We start from the raw sequence: 18,795 nt of genomic DNA, 5'->3' as shown, positions 1-18,795 counted from the left end.
TAAGGCGGCCCTTGGTGTAGTGGGGGAGGCACGCAGGAGATCGCTCTGAAAAGAATGAGTGGGGGAAGGTGAAACGGAGGGAGGAAGGGGGTGGGGAACTGAAGGTGTGTGTGTGTGTGTGTGTGTGTGTGTGTGTGTGTTGAGAAGAGCCATGCAGGAAGAGAGAGAGAGCGGGAGGGTGGAGAGTGCTCAAGCTGTTGATGGGGAAAGAGAAGGGAGGGGTTTCAAAACAAGCAAGCGCCGGAGAGGCGAGGGAGGGGTGTGTGGGTAGAGCCTCTTCTCAATGAGGAAGCGCCAGAGCCATTTTCACTGTTGAGTAAGAGCACGCTGCTCTCTGCGAACGAGAGAGAGAAAGAAAGTGCGCCTTTTGGGTTTTTTCGGAGCCGTCTTTGCTCGTTCTTCCTCTCCCCCACTTTCTGGCACCCCGCTTGAGGCGGTTTGTGCGAGTGAGGCCTCGGGTGAACACACAATGGGGAGAAGTGCCTGTGGCAACTGGGCCGTTGTGCTGCCGACGGGGGGAAGGGGTAGAGAGCCGACCGGCGCACAGAGCTAACAGATCCAGCCGGCCTCAGGCCTCTGCGCCTCTCTCTCTGTCGCGAGCTAGACTCCGATAAGAGGCTTCTCAGGAACCACGAAACCTTCCTCTCAGGACTATGGTGGACTAACTATGGATTAACATGTATTTGGCGCAGTGGATTTTAGGAAACGTACGTCAGAACTGGAGATTCGAGACTGAGAAGTTACTGTGTTTTGGGAACGAGTGACGAACTTTTCTTGCCTTTTAGTTCCCTTTCTGTTTTGCTTGTGCGCCGAGAGGAACTCATAAATGGATTACAAAATGCATTCCAAGTCCAATGATTTGCTGGATTTTCAGACACTGGATGCCCTTTTGGAAAAAATTGCCCATTGCTCCGTCCCTGTTAAAAGGTAAAACTGATAAGCTTTTCTGTGAAGTTGCTTTTCTTGAACATTACACAGCCCATCACCAGTGTTGTTTGCTGGTGTTGTGTCTCTATTTGTTGCTCACTAGCTTGTAGTTTGATCTCGATTGAACTAAGTAGATATTCAGGTTTAGTGTGAGAGTCTGTTGGTTTGATTTACTAGAATGATTTTACATTTTCACCTCGTCAGGTCAGAAATATTTGTCCTTCACTGAGAGTCTTTCCCAGATTTGCCTCAAAATAGTGTTTTAAAAGGTGGCATTGTTGGTAAGAAAGCTAAAAGCCCCGAATAGGCAGTCTCCCGGTGGGAGAGAGGGGGTGTGTGAGCGAGCAGAGGGAGGGGGTGGGTTTTTCAAAGGAAGAAGGGGGTGGTGTATTTGTTGTGGCAGAAGGAGAGGGTTCAGCCGGCTATGATTTAGCAACTTTAGTGAATGGTAATGTCAGACTTGCTGCAAATACACAAATGTAAATGATATGACCTTACTTTCAGACCTTATTGAACAATGAAAGATATCTGAAAAAAAATAAAATTGTAGATGTTTCCCGTGAGGTTTTAATGGGCAACATTCAGAATGAATCAAGGTCTGCATATACAATAGGGTCTCTTTTTCTCTTAGGAAGTTTGTCCTTGTTTGTTTTTGCTCTCTTCTGTGCTGTTCTTAGAATAGACTTCCTTCTGTCCTTTGCTTGTTTAACCAGACAAAGTCCTTCAGGTGTACCTAGAAAAGCAGTTCAACTCAACAACTCACTTTATAGTCTTTAAATGCACCATCTAGCATGAGTTTACTGTACTAATGTTGCATTTCAGTGAATGACAAAGACTAAACGCTAGGGTTGGGTATCGTCTGAATTTGATCAATTCCAATTTGGTAATTGATTCCAATTCTTTTAGATTCTGTTTCGATTCCAATGTGAAAACACATTTATTCTGTCTCTTTTTGCAAAACATTTAGTTGCAGCTGAATGCCATGAACAAATCAGCAGGCTACATAAAAACAGGACTTTTTTTAATAGCTGTTCGTGTGCAAAATAGAGCTGCATGATTCTGGATCAATTGAGGGTTTTTTTTTTTTTTTTGGAGATTGTGGTTCTCTCACGATTCTGAAACAACTAAACAAAATCATATGTAGTTTACTCTGAAATATTCAACCTCTGTGCATAACAAAAGGCCTTGAGGCTTGTGAATGTGTGTCACATGTGAGCTGGACATTCCCACCCTGGAGTTGGAGTCGTGTGAGGCATGTGGAACAGTTGCAGTCGGAGCGCTGCTGCAGTGGAAAAATGTTCTCCAGTCACATTGCGCACATGCCTACCGTGTGCCAGTGCGCTCCTGGCTCCGTTCTCCAATAGACGTTTGTTAGACCCCGTTCTGAGTCGTTTTAGGTCACTGATCAAAGCGCTAGAACAAACAACACGCCGTGGCAAATGTTCAAATCACTTCTGTTTTGTTTGACGGAGGTGCCTGTGGAGTCCCCGCTGATGTTTGTACAGATTAGTTCCCTCCACTTCAGGAGCCGTTTGTAACACACAAACACAACTGTGAAGTTAGATGGTTTTACTCTTTTCTGCTGGCAGCTAAAGGGGCTGTGAAGCCTGAGATGTAGAGAAGAACAGCTCCCAGGAGGAGTGCTGGCGAGACTGGAGTGTGAAAGAGGAGAGGGGAGATGGATGAGGGAGGTGGGACTCTTGGCCTGTGCAACTGACTCTGTACAGTTTCATTTATTATTTATGCATATGCTTTCAAGCAAATAAACCTGCAGCCCTGGTCCTGTACCTAGACCTCCACTGGAAGCCTGGAGCTTTCTGTCCTGAGAAACTCCCAGTAAGCATAAATGATTAATTGTTTACTTTCGTTAGGGATGCAGCCATTTTGTTTGCCGTCGGTTTTTACACCCTCCCTTTCGTGTGTCACAGTTGGGTTTGGCCTGCCTGTAGAACCAGATTTCCTGGTGTGTGTGCGTGTGCTCGTGCTCATGTTTGTAGTAACCAGAACCACTTCCTCCCTCGCACACATTCCATAGTGGTACGTAATGATCTGTGTCCAGTTCAGAGGTCAGCTTTTGTTCCACTGGGCATTTGGGGCAGGAAGTTTAGCGCCCTGTGTCGGGAAGGTTCATAAAGTTCGCGTTCTTATTAGTACAGCAGCCAACCTGTTTTCTGTGCTGTTTCAGGTCTGTAAAGCACCGTAACACCTGTTGCACTTGGCTGAAACATGAGCTGTTAGTCATTCTTCTCAAGAATAGTAAATAATTTTGAGCAGAGCCTAGTGCAGTGAAGAGTTTTACAACCCAGTGTGCCCTTACTAATGGACAGTTTTAACGTCACTGCTAAGTTGTCCAAAGGTAAAGCCCTGGAAGGTTATATTAGCACATTTATTGCTTCTATTAGTTGGTGTGAGTTTTTACCCGGCCTGTGCTGAAAATATATTCTTTACGTATAATTCAAACTAAATTAGGATTTTGATGGTGTTGGATGTTACTGACAAGCCACTGCTTTGTAGAGTTATATAATAAGTATATAATAAGGTAATAAGTATCTATACCATTTGCTGTTCTGCATGCCAGTTTCAAAAGCAATTAAACACAAAGTTTGCATTAACATTAAAGCAATTTTAACGCTTCTCATTTCAGCTAGCCTTTTAGTGGTCATGGATGTCAAGGTTAACAGAATAAAAGTTGAATGAAATTGAGGCAAGACTAAAGTGCATGAATGTTTTCACCAAGAAATCATGATTCATTAAAAACTTTCACACTAAAATCTATTCTGAAGTTGCAAAGAAATGTAGGAACACCTAAAACCACATATACACAGTCACTCTGTGTGGCCTTATAAATGTGTTAAGATAACATTGAAAAAATGTTACATTTCTTCATAGAGTAAGAAAAGGTGCATTATAGCTTAAGCTTTGAGGTTACACTTATATATAGCTGACTAAAGGTTATGGGGGATGGATTGGATTAGGGCTATTCGAAATATCGCAAATGTAATTATTGCAATATGAATATCACAACGGTGTGCAATATCTGAATCATTTTAATAATAGGCTACTTAAATCGAAATGTTGCAAAAGGTCAAAGTTTTAGTTCGACGCATATAGCAGAGAATTGCTTGACGTTAAAAAGAGTTAAGTGCAGTAAGTTGCAGAAAACAACTCTTTGCCATCTTGTCTTGCTGTCTGACTTGCACCTGAAGCGCGCACACTTCTTGCAGTGTCTCTTCAGTTCTGCCACACACGTGCAAAGTGCGCACGCACACACAGACGCGTTTCAGACGGGGCGCGAACACAGAGTTGATTAGTCTTTCGCATCTCCTCCTTATGTTTGAATAGACAGATACACACAGAATTGTCAATGGTAACCCGTTTCGATGATCATTCTCATAAACAAAGTCAGTTATGTTTTAAATGAATGTAAACAGCTGAGAAAAAAATCGGATGTGTATCATTATACTGGATCTGTACAGTCGGATTTAAAGGGACAGCAGCCTATAAATATGTGCTGCTGAATATGTCACTAATGTAAATCTAACAACAAAACAGCTATAACAAAGATTAATCTAAAGTAAATTCATGCAGTGAACACAATGCAGTGTTATTTTACACTCAATTATTAAATTTCTGTACCTGAATACTATTGTTTTTTAATGTATGCTTGTAAATTATGTATTTGCCCCCCCCCCCCCTTTTTTTCTGACTGTTCACTTGCCTTTAATCATGTTTGAACTTTCTCAGACTATATTTTATTTGTGTTCACTTGCCTTTTTTTATGTTTGTTCTTTTTCATTTAATGTTTTTCAAACATTTTAAGTTATTGTTATTATTTGTATTTGTATGTTCACATCAATGTTAAAATTACAATTTCTGATTTGTGACATTCATTTTTATGGACTACTAAAACACTGCTGGTCACTTTTAGAAGCTGTAGTGATTCTTTCTTTTATAAGAAAGAGAAAAAACAACTTTTCCAAGAAAGAGAAAATTTAATATTTTAAAATATAATTTAAATGGATTTTTCACACTTTAAGCAATATCGAATATCGCATTCTTTTTTTTTTTTTTTTTTTTACAAGGTATGGCATATTGCATTTTTCTTCAATATCGCACAGCCCTAGTTTGGATGTGTTTTATGCAGATTGCTAACCTCGGGCACTCTGTGGGTTATTTGTAATGCTCAAAATTCATTAACATTAGAACGAGGTTAAAAACTAATTCATGTGCGTACGCACGTGTTGTGAATTAGATGGACATTTTTCTGTGATATGTTCTCTTTTGCAGATAAGTATGAATAATCCACACAATTATTAGTAATTGAGACCCAGTGCCTTTTGATCTCAGGTCAGGGATTGTTGATGCTCTGCTGATAGTGTGCAAGAGAAATTCATTATTTTTCATTTTAATTTATAACTTTTGTGTAACATTGCAAAGGGGCCTTTGTGTAATAACTTGTAGCAGCCAAAATGTTTGGAATGAGGGTAATAAAATTTATTTTAATTAAATTTTTTATATGGGAACCCGACAGCAGACTTGAAACATTTTATAAAATTTTGATTTAATTAGTTGTGCAGCCCTAATGAAATTTTAGCTGGTAAGTTACATCAAAGGCATTTGTTGTTTTCAGACAGGTTTAATCCCACTGCTGTACTGTCATTATTACAACCTTCAGCCTTTTGGTCTCTCGCGAGACAGTCAACCATACAATGGAAAAATCAAGCTTTTAGCCAAGTTACAACCTCTTTTAAATTTCACTATTACGGTCTTATGATGGATTTATGTACATTGCATTGTTTATCCACCACACATCACATTTCAAGCAAGATTTTCAGCCAGCCATTCATACATTTTAGCGATCCGTCACATCTTAACTACCCTGTCCAGAGGGTGGGCTTTTGTGGCTCTGACCAATGGTCATTAACATTTTCTTCAGATGTACGTGCAGGGGTTCTTGATGTACTGGTAAAGAGTCCTTTTTCCAAATTTCACTGCAAATATGAAGCACTGAAATTGTTCAGCTGTCAGTGGTATGAGTTCAATTGTGTAATCGCTCATTCACATCTAGATGCATAACTCCAGATGACTCTGAAGTGGTCAGAAGAGCTTGACTATTTAATACCGATCATAATTGCCCTTATAGCTCATTACAGTTTATGATCGAGATTTGTTCCTGATTTTAGTTCTCAGCATCTGACTCATGGTCACTATATCTATTGAGATTGTGCTTGTTTTCCTGGGTTTCATAGATGTGCTTTGTGATGTTTAATCCTGTTTTTGTTGTACAACCTTTGTATAATTACTTAGTAATAACAAGGTCCGTCTTATACCATGTAGATAGAAATGCTTTTGATATAGTAGTGGGTGGGCAATCTTTGCAAAATATCGTATAATAATCTTAAAACACAATCACAGTCCACAATCTGAATCACGATCTTCCCAAATTTTGATATGTACTATTGAGAATATCCAGACTGGAACAAACTTGTGAATCTTATTTATTTGCACAGTTTAAAACACAGTACTGGATGGACATTGAAACCTGAGTTACACTGCGTAGCCTTCACTGTATGAATCAAATGTACATTATTATTAGAACTTCTCAAGTGTTTCAAATAATAGCAATAAATGATTTTTTTTTTTACCATCATCGAGCGCTTAAAACTAAATTCCTGGACAATTTTGAATGTGTAACGTGCTATTTTAATATTGAAATTCTTTTAAATTTCTCTATGCTTTTTTACAACTGAAATAAAAACATACTAGCATTTTCCTTAGCTGTGTCCATACATTTTGTTTGCTGTTGGTTTCTGTTACTGTTGCTCCTCATGTATATATTAAACATGGCTATAGAGAGACCGATTGTGGAAGTGTAGAGTTCAATAATATTTGACAGTTCCACTGAAGCTACTTGCACCATTAAAAGAAAGCCTGTTGTCTCAAGGTATGTGGTTTACGCCGTGCAAACAGTGAACTCGTGCACACAGTGTTCTGATTGACTGTGATTTGTGATTGTCACGCTGCACTGCATTTCAGTGTTCAGGAATCCAGTTGTGTCCGGCCTGGTTGGGGCACTTTGTAATGATTATAATTAAGGCTGCAGCAATTACTTGTACTCACGTTGGGTCAAAAGTTTCTGTTCATGCCACAGTTCAGCAGTGTAGCCAATTAACAGATGTCTTGAGTGTGCATGGCCTGCTCTGTGTAAACCAGTTTAAATATAGGAAATGATTAAGAGTTTTCCCCATGTAGTTTAGTTCTTGGGTTTCACAATGTAATCTGTTAATTGAATTTTAAAAGTATATTGAAAAGATCTATGGGATTTTTTTAAACAGGTTTTTTGAAAGTCTAGTGAATGATTTCTTCTGTAAAAGGTCATTTTGAAGTTCTTTTTTGACTGCCACTACAAATGTATCTTACTGTTTGTGCTGTTTGTTGTTCACAGGGCTTTTCTCAATCAGAGTTTTGTAAACCAGGATCTGGTTATGTCAAAACTTACAGTTCATGGTGTAATATGTATTAAATCATTAAGTGTGGTTCAATGTCATTTTTTTGATAAATCTTTGCTTGATAGTTTTTTTTTATCTGTTGCAATATAACACCAAAATAGTTATGAAGCTAGTACTTTTATCTTTCTTTTTTTTTAATCTTGTGTAATATTAGAAGATAGTCTTATCTGTGTGGTTTGGTAACGTGTGAAGTTACGTTTTAGAGAAAATTTGTCCAGATGTCCTTATAACGCTGTAAAAACAACAGCTACTATTTTTCACTTTTATTGGGTATTTTTCTCAAGACTTAAGCACAGATATGCTGTTTATGTTGTTTACACTTTGATCTGAACATAAACTACGTATCCATGTATACACGTTGTTTATGGATGTGATGCTCTCCAAAATTGAGAGATGAATTGTTGAATAAAGTCATTATTTTTGTTTTCTTTGTGCACAAAAAGTATTCTCGTAGCTTTGTAAAATTACGATTAAACCACTGATGTCACATGAATTATTTTAACTATCTTCTTGCTATGTTTCTGAACCTTGATCGCATGATATCATGATCGCGTAAATGCCGTTTCTCACTGAGAGTGATGCGAATCACCGACAAACGTTGCTTTCACAACGAGCACGAAACGATTGATCTTCTGCTAATTCACGCCTGCACGCTAGGCGGTGCTGACCAGCAGTGTATTTTTACTCAGATATGTATCTCATATATGAATTTAACATCATCCACTGCTCAATATACAGCATTAAATATAACTAAATAAAGTTTGGTTCTATATTGCTTACAAGAAAACACCTTAAAATATAAATACTATTAGCATCAAGCCACATTTGAAAATTTGTGATTTATTGGTATTTGCTTAAAACCCACTATAAACCACCATCGAGTGCTTGTAATAACTTCCGATTGTGATCTATAGTTGATTTTGATTCTATAATAGGCAGACATGCATTCTTTGTAGGCTATGTTTAATAACGCCACACTGCTTATCGTCATAAAGATCCTTTGTTATAAAATTACCATGAGCTGCATACAAAACACATACAGAAAATATATCGTCATAATCATATGCCTATTTGCTTTCATATTTCATGTGTAGGAAAATGTTTCACTCGTTTTTTTAAGCACGGAAGATCTAGAGAGTTAACGCACTCTGACTCATGACACTCGCGCACATGGAAGAAAACGGACATTTTAAGATCATATAATTCAGTAGAGAATTTAGAATTTATATTAAGAACATGTGACTGTGAGAATAAATCTGTTCTCAGATACCAAAGGAACTCGGCATCCACTCTCTTCTCTCCACCAAAATACTCTTCTTCGGAAGAAAAAAAATCCTCCCTTTTTCACACTGCGAATGATCGCCCCTGATGTGAATAGTCCCATAGGGATCTAATGTTTCGATTCAAAAGCGTCACTAGCTGAATTTTCGCTTTCAGTGAGAAAAGCCCTTAAGGATACTTGCTGTCTATGGGAGGGTCAGAGAGATCCTGGAATGCATCAAAAATATCTTAATTTGTGTTCCGAAGATTTGGGTTTGGAACGACATGAGGGTGAGTAATTAATAACAGAATTTTCATTTTTGGTTGAACCATACCTTTTAGTAACTCTAAAAGCCTAAAAGCCTTAGAGCCTAAAAGCATTAGAGTAGATAGAGAAATTATGTAATCGGGAGATCACATTTCGCTTGTATGGAGTAACGCATGTAATAAGACTGAAACTAGCACTGCTAGGGGATTTTTACACCAGAGGAAGTTTTCCTTTGTTATTTAAAAAGGGGAAAGTTCAGAGCCTGACTTGCATTGGTCTAACTAAAGGAGCTTATTCATGTTTCTTCAACATAATGCACATGCAGAGTTGTCAGTTGATGATAATTGTCTAATAGTCTGTTGACTCCTATTCCAAACCTCTGCAGAGCGAGTTAAAGTAAAACGTGCCCTGAACAGCTGGATAACAACGGTTGAGTTGTTAAAGAAGCGGTTTGTTTGTTATGGAAAAATCCCCCACTGTGTTTGAATGAATTATTTGGCTGTTGATCTTTATAAGCGTATTGAATGAACGTTACTGCACCACACAGATTTGGTGGTTATTGGCCATCTGTGTGCATGTGTGCGTGCTGCACCAGCTGGAGTAAACTCATGGTGGGGTCGTGTAGTGCTCCCAGCTCCAGTCTGTCACTTAAGTGCAAGCTCTTCCTGTATTTCTCATGTGTTTTCTGCACAGCCTGTGTGTGTGATCACTCCACTTTCACTGAAGTCACAACAGCTCATTTGTGTGTTGCTGGTACAAGACAGTTGGCGTGTGTTCTGTCTCACATTAGTGTGCGATTTCCTGATGTGTTTGTTCAGTTTGGGAGCTCATCCGTATCAAACCCTTAAGCGTGGTGGTTTATCGTTAGTAGGGCGATAGCTGCAATATCGCAATACTGCGTTTTTGACGAGCAAACCGCGATTTTCTTATTTTTATGTTTTCTTCTTTAACGTGTTTTCTGTTTTCATAGGGTTATGCACTTCTCGTTATACACTTTTTGTGCATGTGTACTGAATATTAAATAGGTTAGTAATGATAACACAATGTGTACCATGCTGATTTGTACAGGGGCTCCATAGATTTGCACTTAACAAGCCTTAACAGACAGCGAATGAGAGCGGGATCAACTAAGCATGTTCGATTACTCGCGAGTCATATATATTTGTGAAAATAGGTTGTCATGTACAAAGAAAGCCAAATCTCTGTCTTAGCATCGACTGCTGGTCAGCTGAGCCTTCTAATGTGGCACTCAAAGTTAAAATGATTTCAACAGTGTTTTTCTTTACATCTCTCTTTGAATGAATTAGCATTTTTGAACGTGTAGTTGAATGAATGGTTTAGAGATTGACAGACAGCCCGTCTAGAACGCACAGGTGGAAATATCATTCGAAAATCTCTTGTCCAGTCAGATTCGAGGATCAGAACGAACTGTCATACATATAGGCTAACAATCGCCTAACAATCTTATTGTCAGGTTTATGTTCTGTTATGTGGATCGTTATTTTGTCATTCTCTTCTGTATACTTCACTTCCTGTTTCAGATCCATTTGGTTTCGGTTTCATTGGTTTCTGAATATGACCTCGTTATATTGTAACACATATGTTCTGTTATGTATATATGGCGAAAATACCATATATTGCGCTATTGAGCCACTCAAAATTACTGCAAGGGAAATTCCTTCACTGCGACAGCCCTAATAGTTAGGTGAATTCAAGAGACCTCTTGAGCTTTAAAGGAAACTTCTGGGTAAGTTCTAGTTAAGCTCTGTCAACAGCATTTCTGATGCATCAGTCGTATTTAATTGCAGCACAGCTTACAGTAAACCAAGTGTTTGACATAGTATTATCTATAGTCTCTGTACTGTAAACAAACAAGTGCCAACAGCCTATGCTGTTTGATAAAAGAAATATTAGCAACTGGAGGCACATTAACCATCAGCAGTTATGAGTAGACTGCTGTTGACCGTTATGTGCGTCAAAGTTCACATTCACAGTGAAGCTACATAGCTGTCACTCATCTTTTGACTCAATGTGGTTTATAAAATAAACAGAAATTGCATATATTTAATGTTTTTAGTCAGTCAATGTGAAACCACATTGCACTTGGATTGATACTTTAATAGGAGACTATTAAAAGAATGACTTGATGACTTTGGCCATGTAAATCATCATATCGTATACATACAGAAACTCAAAGGTCTTGAAGGCAACACATCCAATTAAACACTCAGTTTAATTGGAAGAAATTGTGGCAGAAATACACATTCTAATGTAGAAATACTAATCAGGTTTAATTGTTTAACTTTGATTAAAAGATCAATTAAATTCATATTTAATGCTTTCAACAGAAAAATTAAAATACACAGTGCAGAATTTCTTATTATTGTAAAAAACTATAATAAATTGTTATTCTTATGAATTAAATTAATTACACATACTTTTTGATTGTTAAAAAAAAATTAACTATTAAAATGGAATCTGATAAATATAAAATGGAATGTGAGGAAAAAAAGAAATGTATTTCATAGGGCCCTAAAAAAGTTTTCCATTATTCTTACAGACTGAGGGATGGATCAAAATTGTTGTCTGTAATGAACGGCGTGCTTTAGAATGAGATTATAGCATTGGCGTTGTTGAATACGAAAAATTCAGGCATACACCACTGTTGAAATGTTTGGGGTTGAGTCTACATTTATTTAATCAAAAAACAGTAATATTGTAAAATAATATTACGATTTAAAATAACTTTTTTTTATTTGAAATTTTTTTTTTTTTTTTTTATGTAGTTAAATTTTCAGCATTGTTACTCCAGTCTTCAGTGTTACGTGATCCTTCAGAAATCATTCTAATATGCTGATTTGTGTCTTAATATTTAAGAAAATAATGCATTTTCTTCAGAATTCTCTGGTGAGTTGAAAGTTCAAAAGAACAGCTTTTTAAAATGATTGTGTAAGTGTAGTGTAATTAGGTCAGCTTTGTGTGACGTGTATTCGTCTATATGAGTTTAAACTTGATTTTTAGGTAGGCGCTAAATGTTTCCCTGGAGCGGTGTATGAGCGAGCATTTACTGGTAACCGACAGTTTGGCGTTCTTTCCTGGCTAGTCACGCTGGCAGATCATCAGTTCCCTCTTTTTCTGCGTCTGAGCTCTAGGGTTGATACGGTGGTCATGTGACCACTGTTCCTCTCGTCACTAGGTGAGTCATCAGGAATGCTGTTAGTCAGACATAAACAACTGCTTTGTGTGTGTACAGATACTTTTAGACTCGGAAAACAAGTGGAATGTGTCATGTCAGTTGACCCACGGGGTAATTCAGCTCAGCCCCAGCCCACCCTGTTGTTGGTTGCATTTCCTCCACAGTTGGGGGTATTTTTAGCTTGGGGTACTTTTGTGTGTGTGCTTGTGGCTTCAGACTGAAGATTTTTCTTGTGCTCTGTGTATGACTTGGACATGATGTCCCCCATTACAGAGCTGATCGGAACAGTGAAGTTAACTCTGAGCTGAACTCCCGCATCCTGAGCTCTCCAGAGATCCACAGCATGAACAAAGAATGCTGGTCAGACCCACAGACTCTCACAGCAGCTACAGGCTCTGGCAGATGCAAAAGAAATATTTGCCCTCTAGAAAACTTGCTCACACACATCCTGTTCTGGAGTTACAGTCACAGACCGTTGCCCAATCCAGGGACCTTCACTACAGATGGAGCTATTAGCATCTTGTAAACGATTGGTGTCTTGGATTGATCTGAACACTGAGGGTCCTGAGATTTGACAGGTCTACGTGGGAGAATGGAAACCCCCTAGTTTACCAAAAGTATAATTTTTTTATTTATTTATATATATTCAGTTTGTTCTACACTCAGTTTATTTCATACCTGAAAACCTGTCACCTTTTGGTGAAAATTGCTGTTCTGTAGTTGAAACGTGCCATTTATGTGATTTATGCAAGTATCTGTTTTGTTTTTTTTTGTTATATAACAGTTATATATAGCATTGCATAATCATTTATTAGGCTGAAATATGAGGTTTATCTCTCTCTCTCTCTCTCTCTCTCTCTCTCTCTCTCTATATATATATATATAATATTATATAATATAATATAATTTTTTGTTTTTTGGTCAAAGTCTGTATTTAAGACTTCAGAAGTGTTTTTTTTATTATTATTATTTCTCTTTTTACAGTTTTGGATATGTTACCATAGAAATTGGTGTTGTTTCTAAAGAATGCTGCTAAACTATCTAAACTAATTTTCGAAACTATTTCAGCTGCTGATTCCAACAGATTTTCTGATTTCTGATTCCATTTCCCCCCAACCACAAACTGTGGATTTCTTTTCTAGTCTTTGTTGAATACTTGTTATTGTAGTAGTATAAGTAGATCTCAAGTATGACAAAAAGATAATGACATTTGTTTATATAATTTATTACATTTCTTTCTCTAAAAATTCAAGATTTTTTTATTGCTTTCTGTGAATTCATTTTAATTCATTGTTACCAAACAACAGTTCAGTGGTTCTTTTTGTAGTGTCTTCATTTTCCTGTTGTACAGGCATTTAAATTTGAGTACATGTAGGTATAGTGTGTGTGTGTGTTTAGGAAATGGCTTATGATATGCTTTTTGTGAACTGCTGCATTTCATTGTGGACATTTTTATTCATTTGGCAGATGCTTTTATGTTTCATTAGCTTGTGTTTTCCCTGGGAATTGAACCCCTGATCTTGTTTCTCTACTAGTTGAGCTGGAGTAATGCTCTGCCGTACCACTGAGAAATTAATCACATTTTACTTGTACTCACATTATTAGTCAAAGTGCATGCGTCAGGAAACAAGCGTAACAAATTTGTATAAATAGTTTTTAAAACCATTCTTGTGTAAACTGTTGCATGGAGTTTTATGAACAACTTTGAGTTTGTTCTGCTCAGGTTTCATGATTGAGACCCAAAGATTGGCCTAATATCATGATTGAATGTTGTAACAAGAAGCTAAAGAGAAGTGAAATGAAGTGTGTCAGTGAGAGGCTTTGCTGTGGGCCTGGTGCAGGACAATTGGCAGCTGCTGTGCTGTAAAATCACTATAACACGATTGTTTTTACTACAGCCAAAGCTTGTGTATAATAAATAACTGAACACAAGTTCAGTTCCTTTTTTATTGTTTGACCAGCAGCTGTAAATACCCCTAATTTGACTGCAGGAAAACACACTGGAGGATGCTTTGACAGAAACTAGATTCATTTTGCTTCATACTGCTGAAGCAAATTCAGATTATTTTTGCTAGGTGAATTTTTTTTTTTTTTTTTTTTTTTTTTTTTTTTCTTGCTCTCAGTCATTCTGAATAATTCAGGAATGGCAGTCGCTGTGGACTCATCCTGACTGAATGCAGTCTGGTGTATCGTGTTTTATGAAGACTTGACAGGAGACGGGGGACTGTGCCAATGAGTCACTACAGCACTTGTGTGACTGTGAGATACATGCTGCCGGGGAGTAGCAGTCTGTCCGCACACTTCGTCAAATTTCTTTAAGCACAGAGACATCCCGTTTACTCTGAATGTCCCCATTATGATTATTTACTACTTGACTCGTAATAAATAAGCTACTTTATCCTTAAAAAAAATTGTCTTTCTCTTTAATTATTCCCTTCTCTTTCTAGCTTGTACTTGTTTGAACAATGCCTAAAACTTGGTATTACAAGCACTTCTGTCTGTTTGCCTCTTTAAGAAGAATCGCTTTATGTATCCCCCAATTGTAAGTCGCGAAATGACTAAATGTAAATGATTTACTGCGGTCTAAACGTTTTTCAGTTGACTCATCCAAATAATACTTTCAGTAGTATTGCTGCGTTACTGTTGTTTACAGGTTTCTCTTGTAGTAAGATTAAATGCAAGGCTGTAGACAGCAATGTGAGTTGACATTGTTTCATTAGCAGGAAGTGTAGGTGTGGGGATTGGCAGATTACCCAGGCACAGTAGTAGTGGTGGGGGTGTGATTACTAGAGAGACGAAGACATGTGGGCCCTCCTTTGGTATCAATTACCAGGCTGACCTTTAACATGCTTCAATCGAAAAACAACTGGCTGAGGAGCAAGAATTGATTGTGGAGGTGCATGATGGTCTCGGAAGCGTATGTGTTTGGTTTGCTGAGCTCCACACCAGCTGTACTCTCCTACACTACTCTGTGATGGGGCTTCAATTGGTGGGTGAGGTCACCTGGTCACGTCGTGTTGATGAGCTGACACTGCTGTGCACTCTGTCTCTCTTCTCTTCTTCCTCTCTCTCTGTTTTTCCTTTACTCAAGCACAATTATCTGATCATCTTACCAAAGCAAACTATGAGTCACTGGCCAACCCATAGTAAGCCATGGTGCTTGTTTTCAAGAAGCATGCTTTTCTTTATTGGAAATCACCTGATGCAAATTCGAAAGCTGTAAAGCAAAAGGTTGTTTTCTTGTGTTTGTCAATTTCAGTAGTCGATACCAGTGGCAGAAATCTGTTTGTGTCATCACTATAGATTTTCAAAAAAAAAAAAAAAAAAAATTCTGTTGAAAATGTAACCAAATATTATTCAGTTATGTAAACACTACGTTTTTCATGGAATTCTAGTAACTGGTGGTCACTAGTAGAATTATTCGTCTTTAAAATGTTATTTAAAAAAAAAAAATTGACAAGTCATAGAACAAATAAACACAGTGGTTTTTGGGTATCAGCAGAAGCAAGTATTCAGGTTTCAGTGTTAAAGTCAGCATGAAATGAAAGCTCATCCTATCTAGTTTCTAAATGCATATTATTGATTGATTTTATCTATGCATTTTTTGAGCTTATAATTTTGAAGTAATAACTCAGTCTTCCAGTGTGCATTTTTTTTTCTTTCTGTTGAAATATTTGACTCCTCCAATCATTTAGTTGGCTTGAACTCTGCCCCTTTCTTACAATTGACTGCAAGTTCTCATTCACATCTGCCTCCATTCGTTTAACAACCAATGCACACAACCATGCAAGTCCCTACATTGTTTTTTTTTTTTGTTGTTTTTTTTTCCTTAGTCCGTTTTACTTGGATGCACATCACAATATGGAAGAAATGCTTGCTACTTTTGGTTTAAGACACTGTATTGTTGGTTATGTAAAAAAAAAACTAATACTATTATACAAAATTGTGATTAAGCAGTTTTCACTTTATATTTGAGAAGTAGCTAAAGATGTCATAGGGCAAAGATGTAACAAATGGCACATTGAATTAAACATGAAATTTTGAAGTAAATGGACTTAAATAATATTTTCTTGAAAAACTTGCACCAGTAGTCTTTATTTTACTAACAGCTAACAACATACAGTACAAAGAAAGCAAACTTCAAAACATGACATTGACACATGCATGTATTATGCTGTCATCACTTGAAGTAGTCTCCAGTTATGGCCATTGAAAAGCATGGCAATGAAGTTTGTGTTAGACTTGTTCAAGCTCCTATTGGTTGCATTAATATTCTATAAAAGCCATCTCTGTGAAATAAGCGGCATCTTTCTGTTACTCCTGTGAATTACATTCATTTTTAATAATAAACATACAGCAATGCTTGTTCCACAGCTGGCTAGACTGCACCTTCTTTAACTGTCACAGAGAAATATCAGCAGTCCAAAACCCAGTATGAGTCTTGCGGAAGATGTCATTGATTCAGACCGCATCAGGGGATAGTTAGAGAATCCATGGGCAATTACTTTAACATGAACTATTTGAATAATGCCGTTTTGGGGGGCAGAGAGGATGTGTGCCGGTAGTTAAGTATAATTGAGATGATAGTGATGATTACAGTGATGGATCTGATGCAGATGGCATAGATGTAAATTCAAGAGCTAATGACTATGATTTGCTTCCTTCACAGAGAGTCCAGCGAGGAGTGCAATGGAATTAGCGGTGCTCTCCCTGTGGAGCCCGCGCCCGGCTCGAGACTGAACGAGTGGTGTCCTGCCCCACCCCCTCCCGTCCCTCTGCCCGCGATCCACCCCAACAGTATGGGGGACGGCCTGGACGCAGTGCAGATGTCGGGGAGCAGCAGCAGTCAGGGGCAGCCCTCGTCCCAGGCCCCTTCCCTCTTCAACCCCAACGCCCCAGAAACCACTAACCCTTCCCGGCCCAAGCGCCAGACCAACCAGCTGCAGTACCTGCTGAAGGTGGTGCTGAAGTCTCTTTGGAAGCACCAGTTCGCTTGGCCTTTCCACTCTCCTGTTGACGCCGTTAAGCTGAATCTGCCTGTGAGTGAACTAACAGTCCTTTTATAGTCCTGTCATGTTATGACAGTGTAGCTGCACTGATTTTTACTGCAATTTTTGCCACTGAAATGGTGCTAGTTATGCTGGAGCAGATGTTTGATAGTCTGCTATTTAGTCTCCCTGCGTTTACAGAGTGTTACTACAAACTGCTTGCAAACAAACCGCATCAGCAAGTTGGCTTACCTCACAGCAGTTACTGTGAGGTTTTACAAAACCATACAAAATAGTGATCAGAAGAATTTGTCTTTTTAATGGAGTAGTTTATTAACTTCAACTTAGACAAAATGTTGCCTGTTTTTTTTTAATAATAGGCTTGATAGTTCCGGCTTTAATGGCTCATATGAAGCTCATACTCATGGAGGAAAAACACTTTGGGGCCCAAACTGAGCAAAAATTTGCAATTAAGTGCAGTTACTGATATTTATAATATAGCAGACTACTTGCATAAAATGCATAAAAATATCAGTTGTCACTCTGTATCTCTCAACAATTTGTTAGTAAGATGATTTTAAATGCTTAGTTTTATGACCAAAGCTCTGAAGTTTTTATTGTGGGGGTGCAAGACATACAATATAATGCAATGCAATGTTGATTGAGAGATGAAAAAAAAAGTTCCTCAAAAAGCCTGATCATATTTTATCATATTTGATGTTCACTTTCTAACATGATTTTTTTTTTAATGATGTATGGATTGGATGTTGTAAACAGTTTACCTAATTCAGTGTCATAGTAAACTACTTTTGGTACAGTTGTATAACAAAATTATATCAAATTTTTACATTTATGCGTTCAGTAGATGCTTTTATCCAAAGCGACTTAATATAGATCAAAAGCAATTTGTCACAGAGCCAACAATATTGGTAGTATACAATATGTTTGTTAGAAAGCTAGATTAGGAAACAAGCTAGGGTAAGGGAGAGATGCAGAGAAGAGTTCACACCTATATTTACAAATCCAAATGAAGTTTTAAATAGACAGATGGGGGAAAATGCAGTGCGATTAGACATGATTGCAATGCTCAGCAAATGTGAATGATGTGGTATCGTGCTATCTAGTTTTGTTTGCCATTAGTCTTGCCAGAATGAGTGTCTGTGTTTTAAAAACTTGATTAGGTCATTTTCTCGCCCCATGGCCTCTGACGTTAGCAGTTCCAAGTTCAAGACCAGCAGGTTGTTGTGACTGTTGCAAAGCCCGTTTGTCTGGCTCAGAGCTGTCTTTCCTGTGGTGGGAATGGTGAAACAGTTGTAATTTGGGCATTGTCACTCTATTGGTGGAAAAGGGGCTTTTGAGTACTCTTAGGGGCCATTCACACAGAACCTGTTTTTCAACTCCAATGCACTTCTTTTGCATTGTTTTTGTGTGGTGTGTGATCTCTCACATGAGAGCTGCGTTTTTAAGATTTTGTGTCAAGTTTAAAGAATTAAAAATTTTACATGCAGCTCTGCTCATCAATGTCAGTTCCAAAAAAAGTTAACCAATCAGAAGAACCCAGAGATGAGGCACGCATTGCAAGCTTTTGTTTACAGTAGCAAGTTGGCAGAGGCATGTTTTTAGGCACAAATATGCTTTGTGTGAAAG

The 18,795-nt window shown here is 38.0% G+C and overlaps 1 protein-coding gene across 2 annotated transcripts in view; it reads left to right on the top strand.

Annotated features, from left to right (window-relative positions):
- Positions 1-267: 267 nt before the first annotated feature.
- brd4 (bromodomain containing 4) overlaps positions 268-18,795 on the top strand; it is a 30,898-nt gene continuing 12,370 nt past the window's right edge. For both annotated transcript variants that reach the window (XM_042719762.1, XM_042719761.1), the window contains exons 1-2: positions 268-927; positions 16,830-17,199. In XM_042719762.1, the coding sequence (XP_042575696.1) occupies positions 827-927; positions 16,830-17,199 (471 nt within the window). In that variant the 5' untranslated portion in view covers positions 268-826. The remainder of the gene's footprint in view (positions 928-16,829; positions 17,200-18,795) is intronic.

Source organism: Cyprinus carpio, chromosome B3 (assembly GCF_018340385.1).
Source record: "Cyprinus carpio isolate SPL01 chromosome B3, ASM1834038v1, whole genome shotgun sequence".
NCBI lineage: Eukaryota > Metazoa > Chordata > Actinopteri > Cypriniformes > Cyprinidae > Cyprinus > Cyprinus carpio.
Note: the sequence above shows the minus strand (reverse complement) of the source record. Positions and strands in the feature narration are given on the sequence as shown.